At 26.2% G+C, this 22,935-nt stretch overlaps 2 protein-coding genes across 3 annotated transcripts in view; both read right to left on the bottom strand.

The window, feature by feature from the left end:
- The window catches only part of LOC136092424 (uncharacterized), a 50,913-nt gene extending 28,682 nt beyond the window's left edge, over positions 1–22,231 (bottom strand). Inside the window, exons 1-12 of the mRNA XM_065820662.1 lie at positions 22,089–22,231; positions 21,530–21,710; positions 10,560–10,802; positions 8,391–8,621; positions 5,836–5,979; positions 5,095–5,254; positions 4,806–4,960; positions 3,435–3,737; positions 3,130–3,278; positions 2,469–2,707; positions 2,002–2,201; positions 875–1,189 (exon numbers count right to left, since the gene is read on the bottom strand). Coding sequence (XP_065676734.1) covers positions 875–1,189; positions 2,002–2,201; positions 2,469–2,707; positions 3,130–3,278; positions 3,435–3,737; positions 4,806–4,960; positions 5,095–5,254; positions 5,836–5,979; positions 8,391–8,621; positions 10,560–10,802; positions 21,530–21,710 — 2,320 coding nt within the window. The 5' untranslated portion in view covers positions 22,089–22,231. The remainder of the gene's footprint in view (positions 1–874; positions 1,190–2,001; positions 2,202–2,468; positions 2,708–3,129; positions 3,279–3,434; positions 3,738–4,805; positions 4,961–5,094; positions 5,255–5,835; positions 5,980–8,390; positions 8,622–10,559; positions 10,803–21,529; positions 21,711–22,088) is intronic.
- LOC136092364 (uncharacterized) overlaps positions 1–22,935 on the bottom strand; it is a 244,938-nt gene that overhangs the window by 62,074 nt on the left and 159,929 nt on the right. The window lies entirely within an intron of this gene.

Here is a 22,935-nt window from a genome sequence, read left to right on the forward strand (position 1 = left end):
AAGTTAACCACTACAATTGGTATAAAAAAATTATAAAATGTTTATAACTTTTAAGCTTAATTAATCAAGCTTAGTGGTTTAGTGCGCTGTCCTCAGTACCGACATGCTAACAATTTTGTAGGTTTAAAGCCATCACTATGCATAAAAACTTTTTTGGATTTACAAAAACATTACAACCTTTTGCTTTTTCAAATACAAAACAAAACAGCTTAAGTAGAAAATGATTTAATTTTTAGAAAATTATTAAAAGTTATCTTATTATACACAAACTATACACAACTGTTTACATACAACTGATGTTCACACTCTCAGAGGTTTGTACATAAAGTTATACAAATGCAATTTTTACATTAAATGTAAATGACATATTGCTATCAATTAACATAAGCTACATATTTACATAAATTTTATGAACTTTGTATAAAAAAGTGCAGAAAGACTTCTTCACACCATTTAATAGGCTCTGCTTTAATGGCTGCCAAGAGTTCTGTATTAAACACAAACGAGTGGATACTACTGTTACTATTAAGTTCAGCATTAGAGAGGAAAATACTTAATAGTTACAAACAAATATGGTGTGGATAATTTTTTAATAATAGTTTTATAGTTGAATTCTTTCAAAATTTGCAATCAATATATTGACTATAAATTTTTAAAATAATAATTATTTCTCAAGTAAGTACAATTAACGACAGTTAAGCTGTTCCTCTCACGAGTACAAATAAACCTAAATATTGGTATTTTTAACAAATTTATCTTTCTTACTATTCACTGCTGTTTCAGGATAAAAAATTATTAAAAAAAAAAGAAAAATCAATAATTATCAAAAAAATTTCTTTAAAATTAAATATGAATTATTTAGTAAAAATTATACCTTGTACTATTTCTATTTTTCTCAATTCTTTTATTGTTTGAAAATGGGTGTTTTTTAGTTCTTCATCGTCACCATCTTCTGTATCCCCATTTTCTGTATCCTCATTATCTGCATCCACATCATCAGTATCCTCATTATCAGTATCCTCATCATCTGTATCCTCATCATCTGATCTTTTACTATTAGATGGTGATTGTTCTGGTGCTTCTTCTGATGATTCTTCTGATGATTCTTCTGATGGTTTCTCACATTCTGGTAAATTTTCATTGTTTTTATTCTTACAGTAGTCCTTATTTGCAGTACTGGCCAGCATTACTTAAATAAAATTTTATTAAGAAATAATATTACAGTTTTCACAATATTTAGACCATTTTAAGGCTACTTTACTAAACATTACAAGATTTTTAAAAACAACATTTTATGCAGTTCAAATGTAGGTCATATTAAACAATAAAGGTCAGATAAAAGTATTAACTTTAGTTGAATTATAAAAGCAAATTTGTAATTTTAAGACTCCATCCTGTCTCTCTTATTTGAAGAAATTTGAGAATGTTTGAAATATACTTTTTGTTTACTTTTTAAATCAAAAACAAATTAATGACATATTAAATTTGAAAAAAAAGCTCTTTTTTAAGTTTATTATTACAAAATAAATAATTTTATGCTTATTTTTATTCTCTTTTTTTTTTTTTTTAACTCTTATTCAAGTCAAATTTAATTAAAACTATAAAAAACCCTAAAACAAAAAGAAAACCATAACTAAAAAAAAATAAAAAAAAACTCTAACAACTTCAACAACTTCAAACAATATGATCAGGTGGTTGACAATTATTTAAGGTAGAGTAATTTTGATCATTGATTAATTTGCTTTGGTTTTTACTTAATTTTTTCATTGATTTTTTATGAAATATTTTATATTGTTTATTTATATTTTATATTGTATTATATTTGTTTATCAATATACTATATTATCAATATATTATATTATATTTGTTTATCAATATACTATATATTGATTTTATAAAAATATATAAAAAAAAAAAAAAAAACATTTATTACAAAATGTTTATCAATATACTACATCAGTATTATAAAAACATCAGGAAGAAAACAATTCCTAAAAATACCTATAGATACATCACTAAGCCATGACTCTGGCATTTCAACGCCAGCAAATTTCTTTAAAGCATGATCTAAACGTAAATTCTTCATTACCAAACCAAACGCTATTCCAACAGATTTTGAGTTTTGAGGTTCCTTGAGCTTCCATATTAAAACAGCAAGTTTTAGACCTGTCATTCCATTGATTACTGGAGAGGCAGTCACTCTGTAGTTAACAGATTGTTTTGGATATTTAAAATTGTTTTTAAAATTGTTATTTTAAAAGTATATAGACTGAAACTTCACAAAAGAATTATTATTAACATTATTTTTATTATTATTATTATTATTATTATTATTATTATTATTATTATTATTATTATTATTGTTGTTAATTGTAACAATCGTTACAATTAAAATAAAAATTCTAACTTTAACTTTAGAAGCTTTAGAAGATTACTTTAAATTACAATCTATATGAATGAACCCTTACGTGAGTTCTCCATTTCTTTCTTTCAAGTTCAACTTTCCATTTATGTAAAGGTCGTTTATTCCAAAACTGAAACGCTCTTCCAGATTTTTATTACCTCCTTCAAATGGTTCAACTCCGAAATACTTTGCAAGAGATTTAATTTCTAATGCTGGAATTTTAATACTAACTTCAATATTCTGTTTGGTGTCAAAAGTGAAGTCTATATTCCCTTTGTTTGAGGTATCCTTTAGTATCTCAGACTAATAAAAGAAACACAAATGTAAAAGTAAAATATATATAGTTTGTAATATCCATTAAAACTTCAAACTAATAAGATAAAAAACATTCATGATCATAATCATCATTGTTATCATCATGAACAAGATCATCATCATAATTATTAACATCATCATCATAATCATCATTATCATTGTCATCATCATTGTCACCATCATCACCATCATCATCATCATCGCCATCATCATGATTGCCATCATCATATTCATTAGCACCATCATGATTGAGATTTAAACATTAACTCTTACATTGACTATTAACTTTTTGCATTAAAGATTAATATTTTCTTTTAAAAACTCCTCGTCCCCCCATCTTCATGGTTTTATGACTTAAATGCTTTTATGACTAAAAAAAAAATTAAGATTATAAATTTTTAATAACTTACAATAACTTCTGCATGACCTTTAAATATCCATGGTTCATCTTTTCCCTTTTTTTTACTAATTGCAAGTGAAGGTTTTGATATTTTCAAACCAAGAAAGGGTACATCAATATCACCGTTGTATGCAACAGTCATTTTAAACTCCTTATTTACTAAAAAACAAAAGGTCAAATTTCACCTATAACATAACTTCATCAAAAACATAACTGGAGCAGCCACAACCCAATTAATAAAATGTAAAAGCCACAGCCTATTCCATAGATTAATAATAATCACTATAAAAAAATAATCATTATAAAAAAACTTACAAAATGATAGTTCACTAATGTAAAAAGCATCATCTTGTTTGGAATTTTCTAGCGCCTCAGGAACAACTACTGTCTGCACATAAATATTCATTTCTTTTAGGAAACATTTCATTAATACTTTCAAGTCTTGTGCAAAGTTCTTAGGTAACTCTATTACAACACCAGTCTTTAATATGCTTATCTTTATTAGATGATTTTTTTTATTTTTTGCTTCTGTCACCTCGACCTTTCTTTGAGGAGCCTGTTCATTAGCACAATTTTCTAAAGCAGTTTTCATATCAGTTTCTATGTAGATATGGACACCTAAATAAAATAAAAAAAAGTTTTATGTAAATATAAATAAGGTAAATTAACACATTTAAAATTGGGAGATTTAGACAAAAAAGTTGTTCCTTTATGTACTGATTTAAAAAAAAAAAAATTATGAATTAAATGTTTTACCCTTAACTTTTATTGAGAAAATTAATATAATATCACTAAAAAAAACTAAGAAACTTTTTTGTTAAAATGTTAAAAAATAATCTCAAAACAATTTGCTTAAAAAAAAAAACTTTAAATGCAATAAAAATAAACACATATTTTTTTCAAAATCTTTATTAAAGTAGGGGAACATGGGGCAAAATAGAGTAGTGAGACAAAATAGATTTTTGAAAATATACCCCATTAGAAGCCTTGGAGGATTGTACAAAAGATTGGATTCAGAATATTGTGAGATGAGAAAATGCCATCTTTTATTGTAATCCGCATTGTCATTTTGTAACAGCAAGAAGTAAATAATTTTTTGTCAACTTTTTGCCAAATTTTTTAACTTTATTTCTTATAAAGAATATTTCTTATTAATACTATGGATACTTAAGTTATTTTATGCTGTTTTCCAAATTATTAAAATGAAGTATAATTAAGAAAATAAAAAACAAAATATTTTTAGAATGACAATCATGGACTAAATGTGATATGCAACAAACAGGATTGTACAAAAATGTACAAAAATACAGCTTAAATGTATGGTGTGCTACAGACTTACCTCAAACAAAGAGTTGCAAAATAATGCTTGCAAAAAAAGCCTAAAATTAAGAAACTTTCACATTTTTAAATGCAAGAAAAACTAACAGACCTGTTAATATGTAGATAATATGCCTTTGCAACTCAAACAACTTTTTGAATTTCAGGAAATATATAATTTCAAAACTAGTTTATGGAAGTTTTTATTTTTGTAATAAATCAACTTTTTATTATTCATAAAATTAATATTATTCAGCAAAAAAATAGATTAGGCCAAAAAGAAAGAATGAAAAAAAGAAATAAAAAAGCCATTGTTAATGACAATTAATTGATACAACGCTAACATATACAGTATCAATTAATTCATACCATATTCAACAGACTTTAGAGCTTTTTGATCTAACTTTAAGCGAAGACGTTCAATCAACTTAATTTTTTTGTTTGAAATAGAAAGAGTACCACTCTTTATCAACTGCTTGATAAAATCAGGACCATTATAATTAAACTTTTGTTTCAAATAATCTCTAAAGAAAGAAAATTATTAATTTAACATGATGTTATTAAAATTAAAATTCTACTTTTTTAAAGACATTGAATTAATGTATTATATATCAATTATACTAATAAGAAAAAAAAGCAGACAAAAATGAAACTTTACACAATGTTTGTAATAGAGTCTAATTTTGCAATAACGGCAACAGCAACAGGCTTTCCTTTGGGTTTGTCAACAATTAAACTGATAGATAAATCTATTACTTCATCTTTATATTTGAGTTGAGCTGTAAGTTGGAAATGGTTGTCTTTTGTATTGTATAAAGCTAAACAATAATTAAAAATTAGTTCAGTTGACTTTAAACTAATAACAAATATAAACTAGTATATTACAAACGGCAAAGCATGTTAAATAATGTTAGAACAATATCATTGGTGATATAGTTGATTGCCTAAAGTATAAGAAAATCTACAATTAATAAGAAAACAGTTGCAATTATTCATTTTTCTAGTATACTTGTTTTTTTTAATGTTTATATAAAAACTAATATCTACGCACAATTGACCAATAAACTTTACAAAGCATGTTACTTTAAGGCTTGCAACTTACCTTAAAAAAACTTTAAAGCTCGCAACTTACTTTAAAAAAACTTTAAGACTTGCAACTTACTTTAATGACAGTTCATATGCCATTACAGTTTCAGACAGAAATTTACCTATTAATGTGCATATCTATCATTACCTATTAAAATTATCTACTAATGTGCATACCTATTCTGGATGAATTTTGTTGATACAGATATATATATATAAATTGCAAACTACTCTTCAAATAATGATTCAAAAATTTAAATTTTTTTTTGAAATTTAAATATAAAACTTAATATTGTTACAATTTAAAACTCACCTTTAACCTCACCACTAATTTCAGCATCTTTAAGTTTATCGAAAGGGAAGTTTACTAAATCGGAAGATTGCAAACCCCACAACTTTATGAAACGCTCAACTGTTGTTTTAGTTACCTCAATTCTAATTTTAGCATAAGGACTCACTAAACAAAAGCAACATTTTTTATATCAGTATTTAACTTACTTAAAGATATTGAAATAAATTGAACAAACTAAACAAAAGTTTTAAAAACATAATAAAATGTAAATTTATCAAGAATAAAATAAGAAATAAAAAAAAAAGCTTAATAAAAAAAAGTATTAGTCTTAATTATTAAGTCTATTTTTTGATTCTATCTTTGCAATAAATTTCATATATGGTTTGGTCAATTACTTTTATATGCGACGACAAGAGGTTAATAGTGAAAAATAACCAGAGAAAACATTAAGATTTAGTCAGTAGATTACCATTTATGGAACTTTATTAAAAGATTATTACAAAAATGATTGCCTAAAAACAAACATTTTTATAAATTAAATTAATACAAATAAATTTATTTTCAGCTGTTTTCAGGTAACTCCCAACTTAAAAATAGCAAATATCTAAATTGGGAGTTACCAGAAAACAAGAAGTATTGTTAAAGAGCAAGAAAACAGTTGACAGAACTCAAAAAACTGAAATTTTTAAGTTAAGAAAATATGAACATGGAAGAAAATTTTAAAGTATCAATGTGAAAAAAAAAAGGAATAAAAGTTTTTAGAGGTTGAAAGGACAAATACAGTAAAGAATGCAACTTGAATTATGAGTCGCACTTGGCAGCCAGAGCAAAAGGTACAAGTATATTTACAATGTGGACCTTGTCTAAAACAAACTTTTTGTCAAGACTGGAGAGTATAGTTGTGTTGTCACCAAATAGAGCCACTTTAGATGTAAGATTGTTAGGGAGATCATTTAGATGATCTAGAAGATATCGATCTTAGATGATATAGATAAGAAACAATACAAGATCTAAGATAGAAACTGATTGTACTCCAGGAGTACTGAAAATAAAAAGTGATGGCCTTCAGAGACAACTTTAATACTGCAGCTAAAAAAGAATGATTCAATAACTTTTAAAGTTTTCCAAAATACACAATATAAAAGCAAGCTTATGGAATAAAGACTATATCAATATGTTAAGAGCAATAGTCCTTACCTGCCCAACTCCATCTGTGCAATAGAAACTTCCTGTTGCAACAGTTAACAAGTCAGCGGTAGAATGAGTGAACTGAAATCTGTATTGATTGTAAGAGAGTAGGCTATTAGACTTTTTTGGGGATACAGAAAGACCACGGTTGATGGATTTATATTACAGACAGATTAAAGAAAAAGCTATTTGCTAACTGTTCTGCCTTACCCTTGGGAGAGGTAGTAAGATTAGACTCATGTATTAGAGATAGAATGTTAGAATGTTACTTTTGTTAATAACATAGTTAAAGATATTTCAAAAGTCTTTAGAACCTAACTTTTTGGGAATATATTTGCAATTAGGAACAACAACTACACAAATAGATCAATAACATGAGGCTGAATGAGGTTTGACTCAAATGTACAAAAAAATTAAAATCTCTGCTGCATGAATCCATAAGGTTACAAAGGAGGTGAAAGTATCAGCAGAGACACAAAAAATATCAGTTAAGGAACGTTATAAAGAAAATCATAATTTTAAGGCAGTAGCTAGAAATGGTGATAGGGTGAGTCTGAAAAAAAAGTAAAAGAATGGTTTTAGAGAGATCATAATGTGACCCAAACCACTTAAAATAGAACAATAAATAACTAAGCGCAAACCAGGGTCAAAGACAAAAAAAAATTAAAGAGTGATTAGGGTTTGTCTGGAAAACGAGTCACAAAGTTAACTATCTAAGTAAGAGATTGTGAAATACAAAAGGTATAAGTTTTAGTACTAGCAGGGTCAGTAGTAGAGCCGAATCATTCAGTGTGACAAACATTAAAATCACCAACAACATGAATATTGATGGTGAGATAAATAGAAAGAGCTTGGTCAATTTAATCAGAAATAATATAATATATAATAAAATAAATAAATAATAAAAAATAAAATAAATAATAAAAAAAATTAAAAAAATAATAATAAAAGTGCAGTCTTGCAAAAAAGGAGAACAATAAAGAACAAAGAGAAAGGTAATTTAGTGAAGAAGTGCTATAGGGAAGCTCATTAAAGAATGGCCAGATGATTCAAAGTACTTCAAAGCAGAAGAATATGGGGTAGTTTATGCTGGATTACCACTAGCAAAGTGATCATAATGATTTTGAACCTGACCTGATTATTTAAATCTTTGCAAATAAAAAGATACTTTAAAGACAAAAACAATCAAAAAGTGATTTTTAAATAAAAATTTGTTTATTAAAATATCTTGTTGTTTGTTAAACATCTCTATGACAAGGACATTTAATATGAGTCTACAAATTTGAACTAAAAAAAAAAAGGATTATATATATACTAAAAATATGCTTCTGGATTTCCACATATAACAACCAATGTTGTTTTAATAAAAATAATGTTAATAAAATTACCTTTCAAATCATATACTATTTCAGTTATGAAGTTGTTAAATTTTCCAGTCAATTTAAATTTGAATTCTTCTTTTGATTTTACTCTAGGAATATCTAAATCAAGTTTTATATCCATAAGCTGAAGCATAGACTGAGTATGGGAGTAACGGCCATGGTAATTTGCCTTAATTGATACAGTAGTTTCATCAATTGACAATAAATGGATAAACACTTTGTTGCTCTGAATAAAACCTGAAAATAAAATTATACTTAAAGCACAACAAACAAAGAAAAAAATTTAGACATGCATTAAAAAAATAATAAAAATGTTAAAGTGAAAAATAAAATTTAATTTAATTCAAGTCACTTTAAAATGTTCGTACTACATATAACTTACATTTCAGTTTTGATTGCTTTTTAACAAAAAAATTTTCTTTGTCATTAATTTTTTGAATTGATCATAGACTGAACATCAGTATAAAATAATTAACTAGTTTGTGAGTAGTATGCAGAGATTTTGTTAAATGTTAAAAAAAATGTTGATAGTTTTTTTTTATTTTTTGACCGTTAAAGTGTAAAACTTTATAATTTTTAACGCCATTTTTTTCTCGAAAGTAAGTACCAGCTCTATGATTTAAAAAAAAATACTAGTCTAATATTATGTTTGGGTTTTTCCTTTGCTGTTAAATTTTATATAGAAGAATTTCATTATTTTTTTTAAAACGAACCAAACTTTTATAACGGAATAAAAATAAAACGATTAAGAAGTAAATGCTTTAAAAGCCAACTTATAACAATTTTTTATTTTGTCAAAAGCCAGTTGAACTAAAATGTTTTAGATAGCGTAAACATTTTTTTTATAAAGAAGAAAACCCAATCTAAGAGTGTAGTTGTGTAAATCGTTTAAAAAACTCTCTGTATAAAAACAATAAAACAAATGTTTCAAAGAAAAAAAAAATTAGTTTAAATAAGTATAAGATTTTAAAATAAGGAATTTTTTTTTTCAACATTTAAATTTTATTTATAATTTTTTTTATAACAATATTGTTTAATTTAAAGATATCTTATTTCAAAGACTTACAACAACTTTTAATGTGGTTTTAAATTTAATTACAATGAGGTATCTTAAAATAAGCACCTGACATAATTAAACTTTTAACAATCTAAATATCTTTATTGAGTTAAGTTACATTTATTTGTGTTGCGCTTTGCCGTTATGCAACAAAATCTCATAACAAAGCCTGTTAATGCATACATTTGTAGAATGAAGGATTCAACCCATTTCCACTTTGTTAATTTCTTGAAGATCAATTTCCATTACAAAGTATTAAAGGACTGATTTCATTTTGCAACTTTTTTTCGCAGTTAGAAAAATCTTTGCTGTCATCATTTTTCGCACATTAAAAACTTTTAAATATTGTTTGCAAGAGCCTCTTTTTGTAGCTTCTTTCTTAGATCTACCATCTTTCATGCAGCTTGATGACCAGCAGATTGTGATCTAATATTTTCTGTCGAAGCAGATTCAGCTGTTGTTTTTTCTCTTCCACATAATAAGAAACTTCATGAGGTTTTTACCCTATATATTTTTACTATTTGGCATGTAGTGTTGCCAAGCTTTTTTTTTGTCGAAAACAGAGTTACTCATTTTTTGGAACGAAAATATGTTATTTGCTTTAACGTTGATGCAACTCCGCCAGTCCTAACTGATATAATTGTCTCTATAAGGTAAATTCATTGTATATTTGATTTCTTCTGGTTTTTTTTGCACTCGATTAGACTTTTTTCCTAACTAGAGAGTTAGCTGAGAAGCTAGTGATTTTTTTCATATTTATTTTGTGGTAACTTGTTTGATTGGTTTTTTAATATCACTTTTTAAATATACTGACTAATTTATAACTTTGAAATGCTGATAACAGTAAATTCATTAATGATATAATAAGAATTACTGTCACAATTTATGAAAATAAGCAAACCTATATTCTCATTAAACAGATTTAGTTTTTATTAACAACTAAGAAAAAATAAATTTTAAAATGTAGCCCTGTAATAATTTCAAATTTGCAAAAAACATTTTAGTAAATGTCTTTAACAACTCATATTAGCATATTTTTAGTGAAAATTATTTCAAATACAATGTTTTTTGGATTAAAAAATTTTTACATAATTTAATGAGAAAAAATGTAAATTCACCTGAAGATAAGGCTTCAATATCAAACTTTTCAAATAACTTTTTAACAAATCTGCCAAGACTAACACCTCCTTTACATTTTGCCTCGTCAGCTTTTATATAATAGTTTGGATTCTTGAATGATATATCAACAATGCAATTTTCGTAAAATGGAATTTCAGTTTTCCCGCTTTTATAAGCTTGTTTAATCTTTTCAAATAAATCAGCAACACTCTGAATCTGATTTAAAAAACTATCAACTTGATCTAAATTTAAATAAAAATAAAGTTTTAAATAAAACATTTATACAAAAAAAAAAATGTATCAAATTTTCAAATTATAAATATGAACTACTATACCTTTTATAATTAAGACAAATATTGAAAAACTCAAAATAAAATGGAGTTAATTTGACCATTTTGATTCAAACCCTTTGAAACACTTTTTTATAAAAAATAATATTTTTTGTATAAAATAATGTAAAAATAATACATATAATATAATATATAATACATTTGGGCATAAGAAAATCAAACTTTGTTTGAATATTTAATATTTAAATATATTGAATATTTAAAAGTTTGATTTTCTTATGGCAAAATGTTTATTTTTACTGAAATATTTAATTAAAAACAATGGTATCGATTTAATATTATATATCGATAAAAAAATTGCAACAAATGACAAATAAATTTTTGTATTATGCGTATTTTATATTGACAACAACCAAAACCAATTTAATTATTGAATTTAACAAGAATAATTATTTTTTTAAACGAGCTTACCATTCTTTTTGATATATTTTTATACGTTCAAATAAAAACTTAGAGTAAAATTTAGTTTTGACAAGTTCCACTCCTAATAACTACCCTCTAATGAAGACAATTGCAATAGTGTAATGGACAACATAAACTTAGGTTGTTATTAACACGATAGCAATAGTCTTTATTAAAAGATAATTTTGTAAGGATATTGCAATAGTCTTTATTAAAGGATAATCATTAAGCTAAAGAAATACAAACTTAAATCTTAAGATGTTATCCTACTTAAGCTTTTTAGAACTCCAAAAAAAGACTTATATTGAGTCTTTTATTTCCTTAGAATACATCCATCTTTATGAGACGCATTATTACTAATGTTATTGTACAATGACAAAAAATAAAACAATATATGCTTAATACCAAATCAACTTGGCTAATAATAACAAAATTGTAAAGCTGAAAATTTTCTGTGTCTTCTTTATTAAAGGACATTGTAATAACTAATTTTAAATTTCAAGTCCATTTTTGCCGATCACCTACCTATTTTTTCCTTCAATTCACACTGATACTTTCCAGTTCACGCTATGCAAGCCGAAAATCATGTGAAAAACTTCATTACATGTATCAGCACTAACCATAACATTTATTTTTCTTATTATAATCAGAAAAATTAATATTTAGCGTTAGTGTTAATTACAATAGCTGTTGTATCCAAATATTGTTTGTCCGTAGGTTTAAGTGTTAACATAAACATTAACATAATTGTGTAGCTGAAAATTTACTGTGCCTTTTTTATTAAAGGAACTTGTAATAACAATTTTATTAAACAGCAACTACGTTCAAAGCTGGACCGAACACATTGATATCCCTTAGATTGAATCAGCCAGAATTATACTATAATAGACCCCTTATACTATAATAGTCCATTGTTGTGACGTATTTGGGAGTACTCGTTGAAAGGTTTCACTAAACTACTTCTGGCATAAAAAAACGCTACTAAACTAAATTTTACATACTGACCAACTTTGGCTAGATGCTGAAACGGGATGTTTCTGACGTAAATTTTAGGCGGCTTTCGATCCAACGCTATTAGTGTTGCTCAGTGACAAGAAAAGGACCTACGTTACGCTACACTAATAACAACTTAAATTTTTTTATTTAATTCTACTAATGGGGAAATTTTGCAAAACATTTGCAATATACTCTTTTAATCATACTTTTAAAGGTTATCTTGTATTTTATGTGTACGTAAACTAATTAAGTAAAAAACGCAACTTCCAGTTATTGCGTATTAAAAAGTAAATAAAAAGTTAATTTGTTTTAAAAGTATTTATGAACAAAGGAGTTAGCATAAGTAAAGAAATTTAAAAAAAGAACTGTAAGTACCGTAAATCGGGGTAACTTCGGCCAGCGGGGTAACTTTGGTCATTTTTAAAAATTTAAATTAAGCGTCAGTAACTTTTAAACTGTTAAGTAACGCTTTACTATTTTTGTTTTATTTGTAAATGCAATCTTTCTTGCTTAAGGTAGCAGACCCCCACAAAAATCAAAAAAATTTACAAAATTTTTTAAATTTGATTTCGATGCAGAATTTAACAGAGATTGGTAATATGAAAACTCTTACTAGTAATTTAATTTAGTAATTTAAGTAATTATGTTTTAGTGCACCTAAGTTTTCAGACTTCCTTAGTTACCGCCATAGCAACGGGTTTGTTGTTAGGTTTTTAACTTTTTAATCAGTAGTTTGGATGAAATTTAAGTCTTAAAAACATCTTGTTTGTTTAATTTTATTACCAGGGCTTAAAACAACCTTAAGATAGATTCCACAGCATAAACTCTATAGAGTTTATGCTGTAACTAGATCTAGTTTATGCTATAACTAGATCTAGTTAATAAAATCGTATCTTTTGACTATATTTGCATGCTCGTTTTAAAAGCTTATTTAAAGTTTGTATTTTATATTTTAAAAAATGACTCGTAGTACCATTAGAAAAAGTAAATATAAGTTCAAAGGCAATCAGTACACATGCAACGAAAAACAGAAAAATACTTTACCTTTATCAATTGCATGTTGTTCAAGTGCAAAAGAAGTTATTTTCGAAAATGAATACTACTCAAAATGTTGAGGATAAGAATGATGATTATAAAAACAATTATAACTTTATTATGAACTTTTCCATCTTAAAAAGATTATTTAGTAAGTATATTTGTTGTCCTGAATGTGGAAATAAGATTATTTTGCAAGGTAACCTTAAGAAAAAAATGGGATTTTGCTTGCAATTTAAAATTTTTTGTAAAAACTGTGACGAAGTTATAGACACATTCCAAACTTCAGTAGTAAATAAAAGAAGTGCAGAAGTCAATGCACAAATTGTTGTTGCTTTTCGAGAAATAGGAAAAGGTTATACTTCTATAGAATCAATTAATCGTTGCATGAATATGCCAAGACCAATGACAAAAAAAAACTATGGTAAAATTAAAAAGTCACTCCACAGTGCTTATGTTGGAGCAGCTAATAGTTGCATGTTGAATGCTGCAAAAAAGACATATGATATTGTTTTGTTGAATGATAACAGTCATAATGTAAGTATTGTTGATTGCCATGTTTCTGTAGATGGTACATGGCAAAAAAAGGTTATACATCCATTAACAGTGTTGTAACTTTGATATCAACAAATAATCAAAAATGTATAGACCATTTTGTTTTATCAAAACAATGCAAAGGTTGCGAATATTGGAACAAAAGAAAAAATGAACCTGGTTATAATAACTGGCAAAATAATCACAATTGTCTTATTAACCACGTAAAATCTTCAGGATCAATGGAATCTGTTGGTGCCATTGAAATGTTAGGACAATCTGTGGAGAAGTACAAACTAAGGTATACATCTTATATTGGAGATGGAGACACATCCTCGTATAATGATGTTATTAAGTCTGAACCATATGGACCTAATGTTAGTATTGATAAAAAAGAGTGTATTGGGCATGTTGAAAAGCGTATGGGAACACGATTGCAAAACTTGCGTCAGTTAATGAAACTAAATATACTGTCTGATGGGGGGAAAATAATGGGTAAAGGACGATTAACAGATAAAGCTATAAATACTTTGCAGAACTAATATGGTACTGCAATAAGACAAAATCTCAACAGCAGAAAATGAAGAAGGAACATCATACTCTGCTGGTGGTTTTTAGAATGATAACAATTTTATTTTTTTATTACGAAATCTGTAAAAGCATTTTTCTTGTGTTTCATTTTTTTTATACTTTGCAACACATTAAACACATTTTCTCAACTTCTAATGAAGATTTTGATTTGAAATTTTCAGGAAATGTTCCTTGATGTGTTGTCTGGGGTTTGTACCTCAACAAAGGTCTAATTTTCATATTAAGTAATTTTACTAATATAAAAAAAAAATCTTTTATTTTATTATCTTTTGAAATATTTACCCGTTTTACACAAAAGTGGTTGAAACCCTAGTTAATAATTCTCCTAACATACCTTGAAAATTTGGGGTCAGTAGCATTTACCAAACTTTTATAATCTTTGAAAATTTTTCAAAATGGCTGCTTAAATGGTTACTTTTTTTTTTCAAAATTTCAAAATAATAAAAATATTTAATTGATATAAAATTTTAATTGCAATTGATGCTCCATTACAACAATTTAAGCAACTTTATTTTAAGGGGATCTGCTACCTTAAATTTTGATCTGAAGTTTGATGCAAATGCTCTTTACTATAAGTGAAAAAGAATAAAAACTACATCTTGGTAAAACACAATCAAAGACTGTAAAACAGAAAGTTGTCTGGGCGAAGATAAAAATGATAGCAAACAACTCAGTTTTACTTTTGTTTTAAAGACAAACGTTCGGATAAAATTATTAGTTTTATCTGAACTTTTAAAATTGAAATTTTAAAATCTGAAATTTTATCTTAATTTAATTAAGCGAAAAGTTTTTTGCTCAAGTAACAAAATTCTGATTTTTATACAGGGTGGTCAAAGTTACCCCGTAGGTTTATACTCTTTTGGGGTAACTTTGGCCATGTAAATAATATTCATTTTAAAGTAGTCTAATCGTTATTTATTATAACTATAATATTTTTTTGAAGTATGTTATCCAAATAATTTATTTTGAAAAACAGTTTTTAGCATGAATGTATTTTAGGATTATAAAAAAAGTATATTTTCTTGTTAAACTATTTGTTGTTGTTGTTGCTAAATCATAACTTTATTAACTTTATAAGAAAACTAAAATTTTTAATTTTCAATAAGACACTAATTTTTAAATTTTAATTGCAATTTAATAAAGTTATATAATAGTTTAATAAATTACAACATTGCAGTTTGCTTCTGTTGTTTATATTTACTTTTGTTTAAAGCAAAATGCCTCGTAAATATAACAAGCATAGTGTTGGAAAACGTGCATACAACACTTGTTCTAATACCATACTTTTGAAAGAGTGTATGGGTGCAATTAATGAAGGTATGTGTTATATATTAAAAGCTCTGAACAAAAGACGTCATTTTCATTCCTTTATTGTTTAATGCTTCATAGAACCATATTTATTAATTATGTTTATTTCTTGCGTTTTTAACTTACTTTGTTGTTGTTAATGTAGTGACTTTATATATTCGTCAAGCCTTAAAAAGGTTTAGTATACCAAGAAGCACTATACATAATAAAATAAAGTCAAAGCATAAAAAATGCATTGGTGCACCAACCTTGTTTACTTATGATGAGGAGCAGTTATTTTCATCTAGAATCAAGGTTATGTGTGATTGGGGATTTCCATTAAATAAACTTGATGTTAAAATGTTAGTAGCTGGTTATTTAAAATTGCAAAATCGTACTGTAAAAATACTTAAAAACAATATTCCTGGTGATGATTGGGTCTCAAGTTTTATGAAATGTTCACAATTAACCCATAGAATTGCATCAAATATTAAAATAAAACATCTATAAACAAAAAACAATTAACAATTTATTTTGACAATATTAAACTTGAGCTTGAAGGAATTCCACCTTGTAACAATTGGAATTAACAACAATTTGGATGAAACAAGTTTGCGTGATGACCTTGGAAATAAAAAAGTTGTTATGAAATGTGAAACTAAGTACCCAGAGAGAATAATAAATAGCAGTAAGGCTTGTTTCTCTGAAATATTTTGTGGTAATGGTGTTGAAGAAATTCTTTTGTCTAGATTCATATGCCTTCTGCCCAATTCAACCCATATGCTTCAACCTCTTGATGTTGCATTTTTTGCACCATTAAAAAAAGCATATACTTCTGGATTGGAAACTTACTGGTAAAAAATTTTTCTTGTGGTAAAAAATTTGCAACGTTACCAAAAGAAGATTTCTCTAAGTTGTTGAATGGTTTAATTACATCCATTAATGAATGTTCAAGAATAAATTTAATAAATGGATTTAAAGCTTGTGGTTTGGTGCCATTTAATCCTAATGCAGTGTTTATCAAATTACCAAGTGAAAACGTCTTGAGTCCTCGTAAAGCTTTAGACCAGAGTCTTTTAGACATATTAAATGAGAAAAAAAATAAAGGTGGTGATGAGAAAGATGTTACACAAAGTAAAAATAAAAAAAATATATTCAAAAAAAGACTTAAAATTGAACCAGGAAAATCTATTTCTGTAGAATACGATAGTGAATCAGTCTCTATTGAATCTATGATAGATTACTGAAGAAATGCCTAAACTTTTTTTAAAAAATGAGTTTATGTTACAAATTGTTTGTTTATTCTTAAACTTTTATTATTCTTAAAGTGTTATTCTTTAGTACTCTCTTATTTTTTGCTTTTTCTGACATTTAATAAAAAAATAATAAAAAGAAATCAAATTATTTTAGTTAATATGTTTCTTTAATACTGTTTATATTTATTTTTATTGTCCCTTTTTTAATTTCTTGACATATTTTAGGTATTCCTTTTTGAAATAAATGCTAAATGTAAGTTTAAATTACATTAAATGTGATAAATAACACTTAATTTACATCCGGTGCTAAAAAAACAATTTACTATGACAAAGTTACCCCATTGCCGGGTAACATTGACCACCTCATTATTTCCATAAAATCTTGGATTTGGTGAATACAATGAATACATCATTTTACTAATTAAATGACATTAGTAATGCACAACATTGAGCATCAAAATAGTTTTGGGAAAACTTTCTTTTTTTTCAAAAAGTTATCTTTATTAAAATTGGTACAAAGTTACCCCGGTTTACGGTATTGACTTTGTAAAACGTCAAATTAAAAAGATGAACCTACAATTTAAGAAGAGTTTAACGAAAATTTAACATCAAAGTAATATTATTTATACTTTTGCACTTCATTTTTATTGCGCTTTTTTAATTAAAAAATGCCATGACAACAAGCATTTTGTTCTATTGAGACAAGAGTTACAATAAAAGAAGAAAAACTGCTACAAGGCATTTGCAAGCTATTTACATGAGTTTGTTTGAAATTCAGTCACAAACAAAAATGTAATTTTTAATGATTTCGTTGAACTTTTCAAATCAACTTATCAGGTTTAAATATATTTAATAAAAAAAAAAAGTTTTAAAATATTCTTTAAAAACGGTTTTTTATTATTAAAAAAAACATTTTCCTTTTGCTAATTATGATGTTGCATAATTATGCAATATATAAAACGCTATTTAATTTTAAATATTCTTAGTAGCGTTTTCGCTTTTCTTGTTTACGTACGTAAAATACGACTCAACCCTTTTAAATACGAATAAAATTTATATAGATCAGGAAAGCAAAAGATAAGTAGCTGAGTTTGATTCATTGCAATTCATAAAAGACGAAACAATATTGTCTAATGTAGTTATATTTTGTATATAGCAGAAAGAGACAGAGCCTTTTGTGGATCAATAGAAAAGTTGGCGCATAAAATATTTTTTTTTCAGAATTGGTTGAACTTCTGGTTAATTATAACAATATTTTCCAAGAGCACATAAAGCAAATCAAATTAGGAGGATTTTCAAATGATTAGTCTTCTGGCTTATTCAATAAAAGTGGAAACCATTATGCAATAAAAGAAAGCAAAAATTTTTCGTTTGTTCTAGACTGCCCACTAGATTTTTCTCACACTGAGCAAAATTTTACTACTCTTTTTTTCTTTTTGTTCGGATAGAATCAGAAGTTTCCATAAAAAAATATTTTTGTTTTTGCATATGAATGAAAAAACAAAAATACTTTAATGTCAAACAGGAACTCACTTGACAGATGTTTTGTCAAACAAAATTAAAAAAACTGGCAATAGACATGCATAGCTGTTGGGATCAGGTAGTGAAACAATTAAAATAGGTTTTGATAATAGAATAAAAATGAAAGGCCATCACTCTGGTGTTTAAACAATTTCTATTATTTATTCGTTTGCATTTTTTTGTTCCCTCGTTTTCCATAATTTAAACTTATTTTCATCTGATACTGCAAAATCTTCAGTTTAGTGTCTTTTTTTGGTATCCTTTAAACCTAGTAAACCTCTTTTCTATAAAACAATGGCATATTCTTAAAAATCACACTTTAAAAAAAAGTTTAACTAATGAGTCGCTTTCAGACACTCAGTGGCAAGCGCAAATAAACAATGTGAAAGCATTACATTGTCATATAAGAGAAATATAAAGGAATCGTTACACAAATTCATTAGCAATGACTTTTTTCCTGCCGTTTGCCGAAATGAAGCTGAAACGCTTGGAAAATAGTTAAAACATTTTTTGTTTCTAGTTTCGCTAGTTGTTTGGTATAAGATCCTTATTCGTATTAACGTAATCAGCTAAAAGTTGCACAAAAAAATCAGATTTAAAAATAGCAGCTGATTTAAAAATAAGAAACTAAAATTCTTTGCAGACTTTTGTGAATAGCCTCTACAGTTGGGCTACAGGCGCCAACATGCTAGCTAATGAGTTTGGCGTGGAGCAAGAGTCTACAAACACCCATTCCTTAAAACCACGTAAAAAAAAAGATTACTTTCTTACAAAAATAAGTATGATCCTATTCGAGGTACGAAAGAACGCTACAAAATAGAGATTTCAATTTTCTTACAGATCGTGGATTAATTACGCAACGCAAAATATATTTTAAAAACAGAAGTAGAAGATATTAAGCTCTTTTACGCGGCGATTTTCATTAAACTTAATGGGCTATTTTTATTTTATATTTAAATAAAGACTCTGCGAGGGAAAACTTCTGATCTTTTTTGTTTTGTTTATTCTGAAAGTTTGCGTTACATAATTTATGGACGATCCCTAATTGTATCAAAACAAAAATGGTTTAATCAAACAAATGGTTACGTATCAGTATTTAGTTTTTTATACTTAGCCAATTTATATAAATTTTTACAAAGTTATACGGCTTTCTTAATGTAAAAAAACTTTTTATAAATCTGTTTTAGTTTTTTTGTTATTAAACAAAATCTTACTTTAAAAATGCATAGCATTGTTCGTAGCAACGAACTGATCGATGAAGAATTACTCATCAGTGTAGTTAAGGTGATTTAAAAATTACTTGAATTCTTTTATTTGGAACTAGCATAATTTTGTCAGCAAATTATGTCCTAACAAGAGCTTCATATGCTATAATTTTTTTAGCTTCAAGTTTTTAGTAAGGTTAAGTTTTTATAATGTTCAAGTTTTTATGATGTATAAAGAAACTTTTTTCATTTTTATATAATTTTCAAAACTTTTTTATTACTCCTAATTGTAATTCTAAAAAACACAATTTTTGAGTCTTTAGATCAATTCTGCTCAACAGCGTTTTTAATTAAAATTTTTTGAATTAAAATTTTTTGAATTAAAATTTTAATTAAAATTTTTTGAAAAATTGCTTTAATCTGTTATAGATCCTAGCTCTAAACGGTTTTAGTACATACTAATTGAATATAATTGTCAAAACACAACGTTACTATTGATTTTCAAAAAAAATATAAGCATTTTGACCAAGAAAGAGCTTATAATTGGGAAAAATTGCCAATAATCAATCAGAACAGATCATGTTATTAAACTATGATGTTCATTTTACCTAAAAAACGTATTTATTTTAAAATATTATTCGGACAATATAATTTGGACGAGCACTCGTGATTTTAAGAAGATTTTTTTAAAAGAAAGAATCCTCGGTCTGGATTTTTTCGCTACAAACATTTTTATTTTTTTTATTTTATGGCAAAGTTTATCATTTTAATTTATATTGTCATTTCATAATTCACAGATCTGATCATTCAACGGAAATATGTCGTAGTCAGAAAAATATTATACAGACGCTATTATATTTTAAAATCGCCTTAACTGCGTCAGCATATCCTATATTTAACTCATTTAAAAGATCTTTTTCTTTTTATTAAAAATTTAAAAACTTTGTATCACTTTTAAAATGCTTGAGGTTTTTTTGATATGTCATTTTAAGTTGTAACTGTCTAAATTTAAAAGAAGGCAGTTCGTTTGATGAAATTTATGAGAAGGCAGTTCGTTCAAAACATTTTGCCGAGACATCACGAACCGTATAGTTGAAAAGTGGAATCGTTTGGACAGTGAAGTTGTCAATGCCATTTCAGTGATTGATTTTAAAAATAAATTTAACGAAAAACAGCTGTAGAAATCCAACATATAAGAACACAACTTCAATTAATAATAATAACAAATAATTTTAAAACATGATTTCCTTGATTTATAGTTTTTGCAATTTTTTTAAAAGTTCAAAACTTCATAACTTTAGTTAAACACTTGCTTCTGACTTGAAATTTTAACAGTTTGTTGATTATAGTTAACAAATTCATTTGTACCATGGATATATAATAATTATGATAGCAAAAGACAAAAATGAAAGATATGGTAGTTTAGAACCAGTATGCATATTTTTTGTAATTACCAAAACTATTTTACAAAATGTATTACAAAAAGCTATTTTTTATATGCCGTTTTTTTTATAGACGAAACAACTTAAAAAGATACATATGTTACACAATTTTGTATTTTTAAGTAATATATAAATATATAATTGTTATTATGTATGTTACATATATTATATATATATATATATATATATATATATATATATATATATATATATATATATATATATATATATATATATATATATATATATATATATATATATATATATATATATAATATTTATTTATATTATATATATTATTTATATATATATATAACTTTTAGCATAGCCTCATCCTAAAACAGTCTCACCTTGTAGTTCTTGTAGTTCGGCAAGCTGACGAGAAGATAACTCATCACCTTCAGAGTTGAAGTTTGCTTTAATAGGAATAAACACACCACTAACTCCTGTATAGTCCAGGTCGTCCGTAATATCGACATACGCCTCATTGTACACCGCGCAAACGATTAACAAAAAAATGTTTGCAATCATCTTTTTTAAAATAAAATAAAAATAACTGCGGTGTATATATTTATATACATATACATCTGTATTTTTATAAGAAAGAGAGAAAGAGAAAGAGAAAGAGAGAGAGAGATAGAGAGAGAGAGAGAGTGTGTGTGTGTGTGTGAGAGAGAGAGAGAGAGAGAGAGAGAAAGAGAAATAGCAGAGTGGAGTTTAACAAACTCGCAGTAGAGTATGACACAGTCAAAGTTAGATTATTTAGAAATGTATAAAAAATTAATGACATCTTTTATTTATACCTTGCAAACTACTTAAGAGTTGTATTTGTTAAAGAAAAAATTTTTAAATTACCTATAAAAAATAGCGCTATTGTCACATAAATAACTACATAAAAAAACTCCTCACCTCGACTGCATACACTTTTATTCAGCTAATTTTTCATGCGTGTATTAAAAAAAAAAATCTGCGGATACAAATGTTTTTCACACACTAACGGTACATTAGCAAAATCATTTCGAGCACTCATGTTTTACAAACCATGAAAAACCGTAAACTTAAATGAAGCAAACCAATTAATCACTTTAAGTGATTATTTGGTTTGCTATTGTTATTACAGGTACTATAAGTTTGTAAGCGCTAGGGTTGATTACACAAACTTTTTTATGATACAAAGTTTATATTGTTTTGCACAAAAAAAAAAACAATATTTTTTGGAAATTATTTGACAGTGCATTTATTGTGTTTAATTCTTAATTTATTTTTAAATCCTATCGTATATAAATAGTATATACAACGTATATAAATAGTATATATAACGCTAAATAACGTATATCATATTACTTTTATATAACGTACATAATGGTAAATAAGCAAAAACTATTTTGATGCCATTATATGCCTAATTAATAAAATCTTTTCAAATATTTCCAAAAGAACTATTAAATGAAAAAAAAAAAAAAAAATTTTAAATTATAAACAACGCATAAAATAAAGTAAAATATTAAATATACGATAGAGTAGAATAAAACTGACTTGATTGCGTTTTTAAAAAAAAATAAATTATACTTGCTTGCTCAAATCTACTGAAAAACCATCCAATAGTTTAGCACCTTTGCTTAAATCTACTGAAAAACCATTCAATGCTTTAGCACCCCAGAAGAACTTTTTGATCATTCAGCTCTTTTGAAAAATGTCAAATTTAGTGTTAATACAACTATGCGTGATTTTTTTTCTCCCGATATTTTATCAAACA

Source organism: Hydra vulgaris, chromosome 15, assembly GCF_038396675.1.
Source record: "Hydra vulgaris chromosome 15, alternate assembly HydraT2T_AEP".
In the NCBI taxonomy this organism is placed as follows: Eukaryota; Metazoa; Cnidaria; class Hydrozoa; order Anthoathecata; family Hydridae; genus Hydra; species Hydra vulgaris.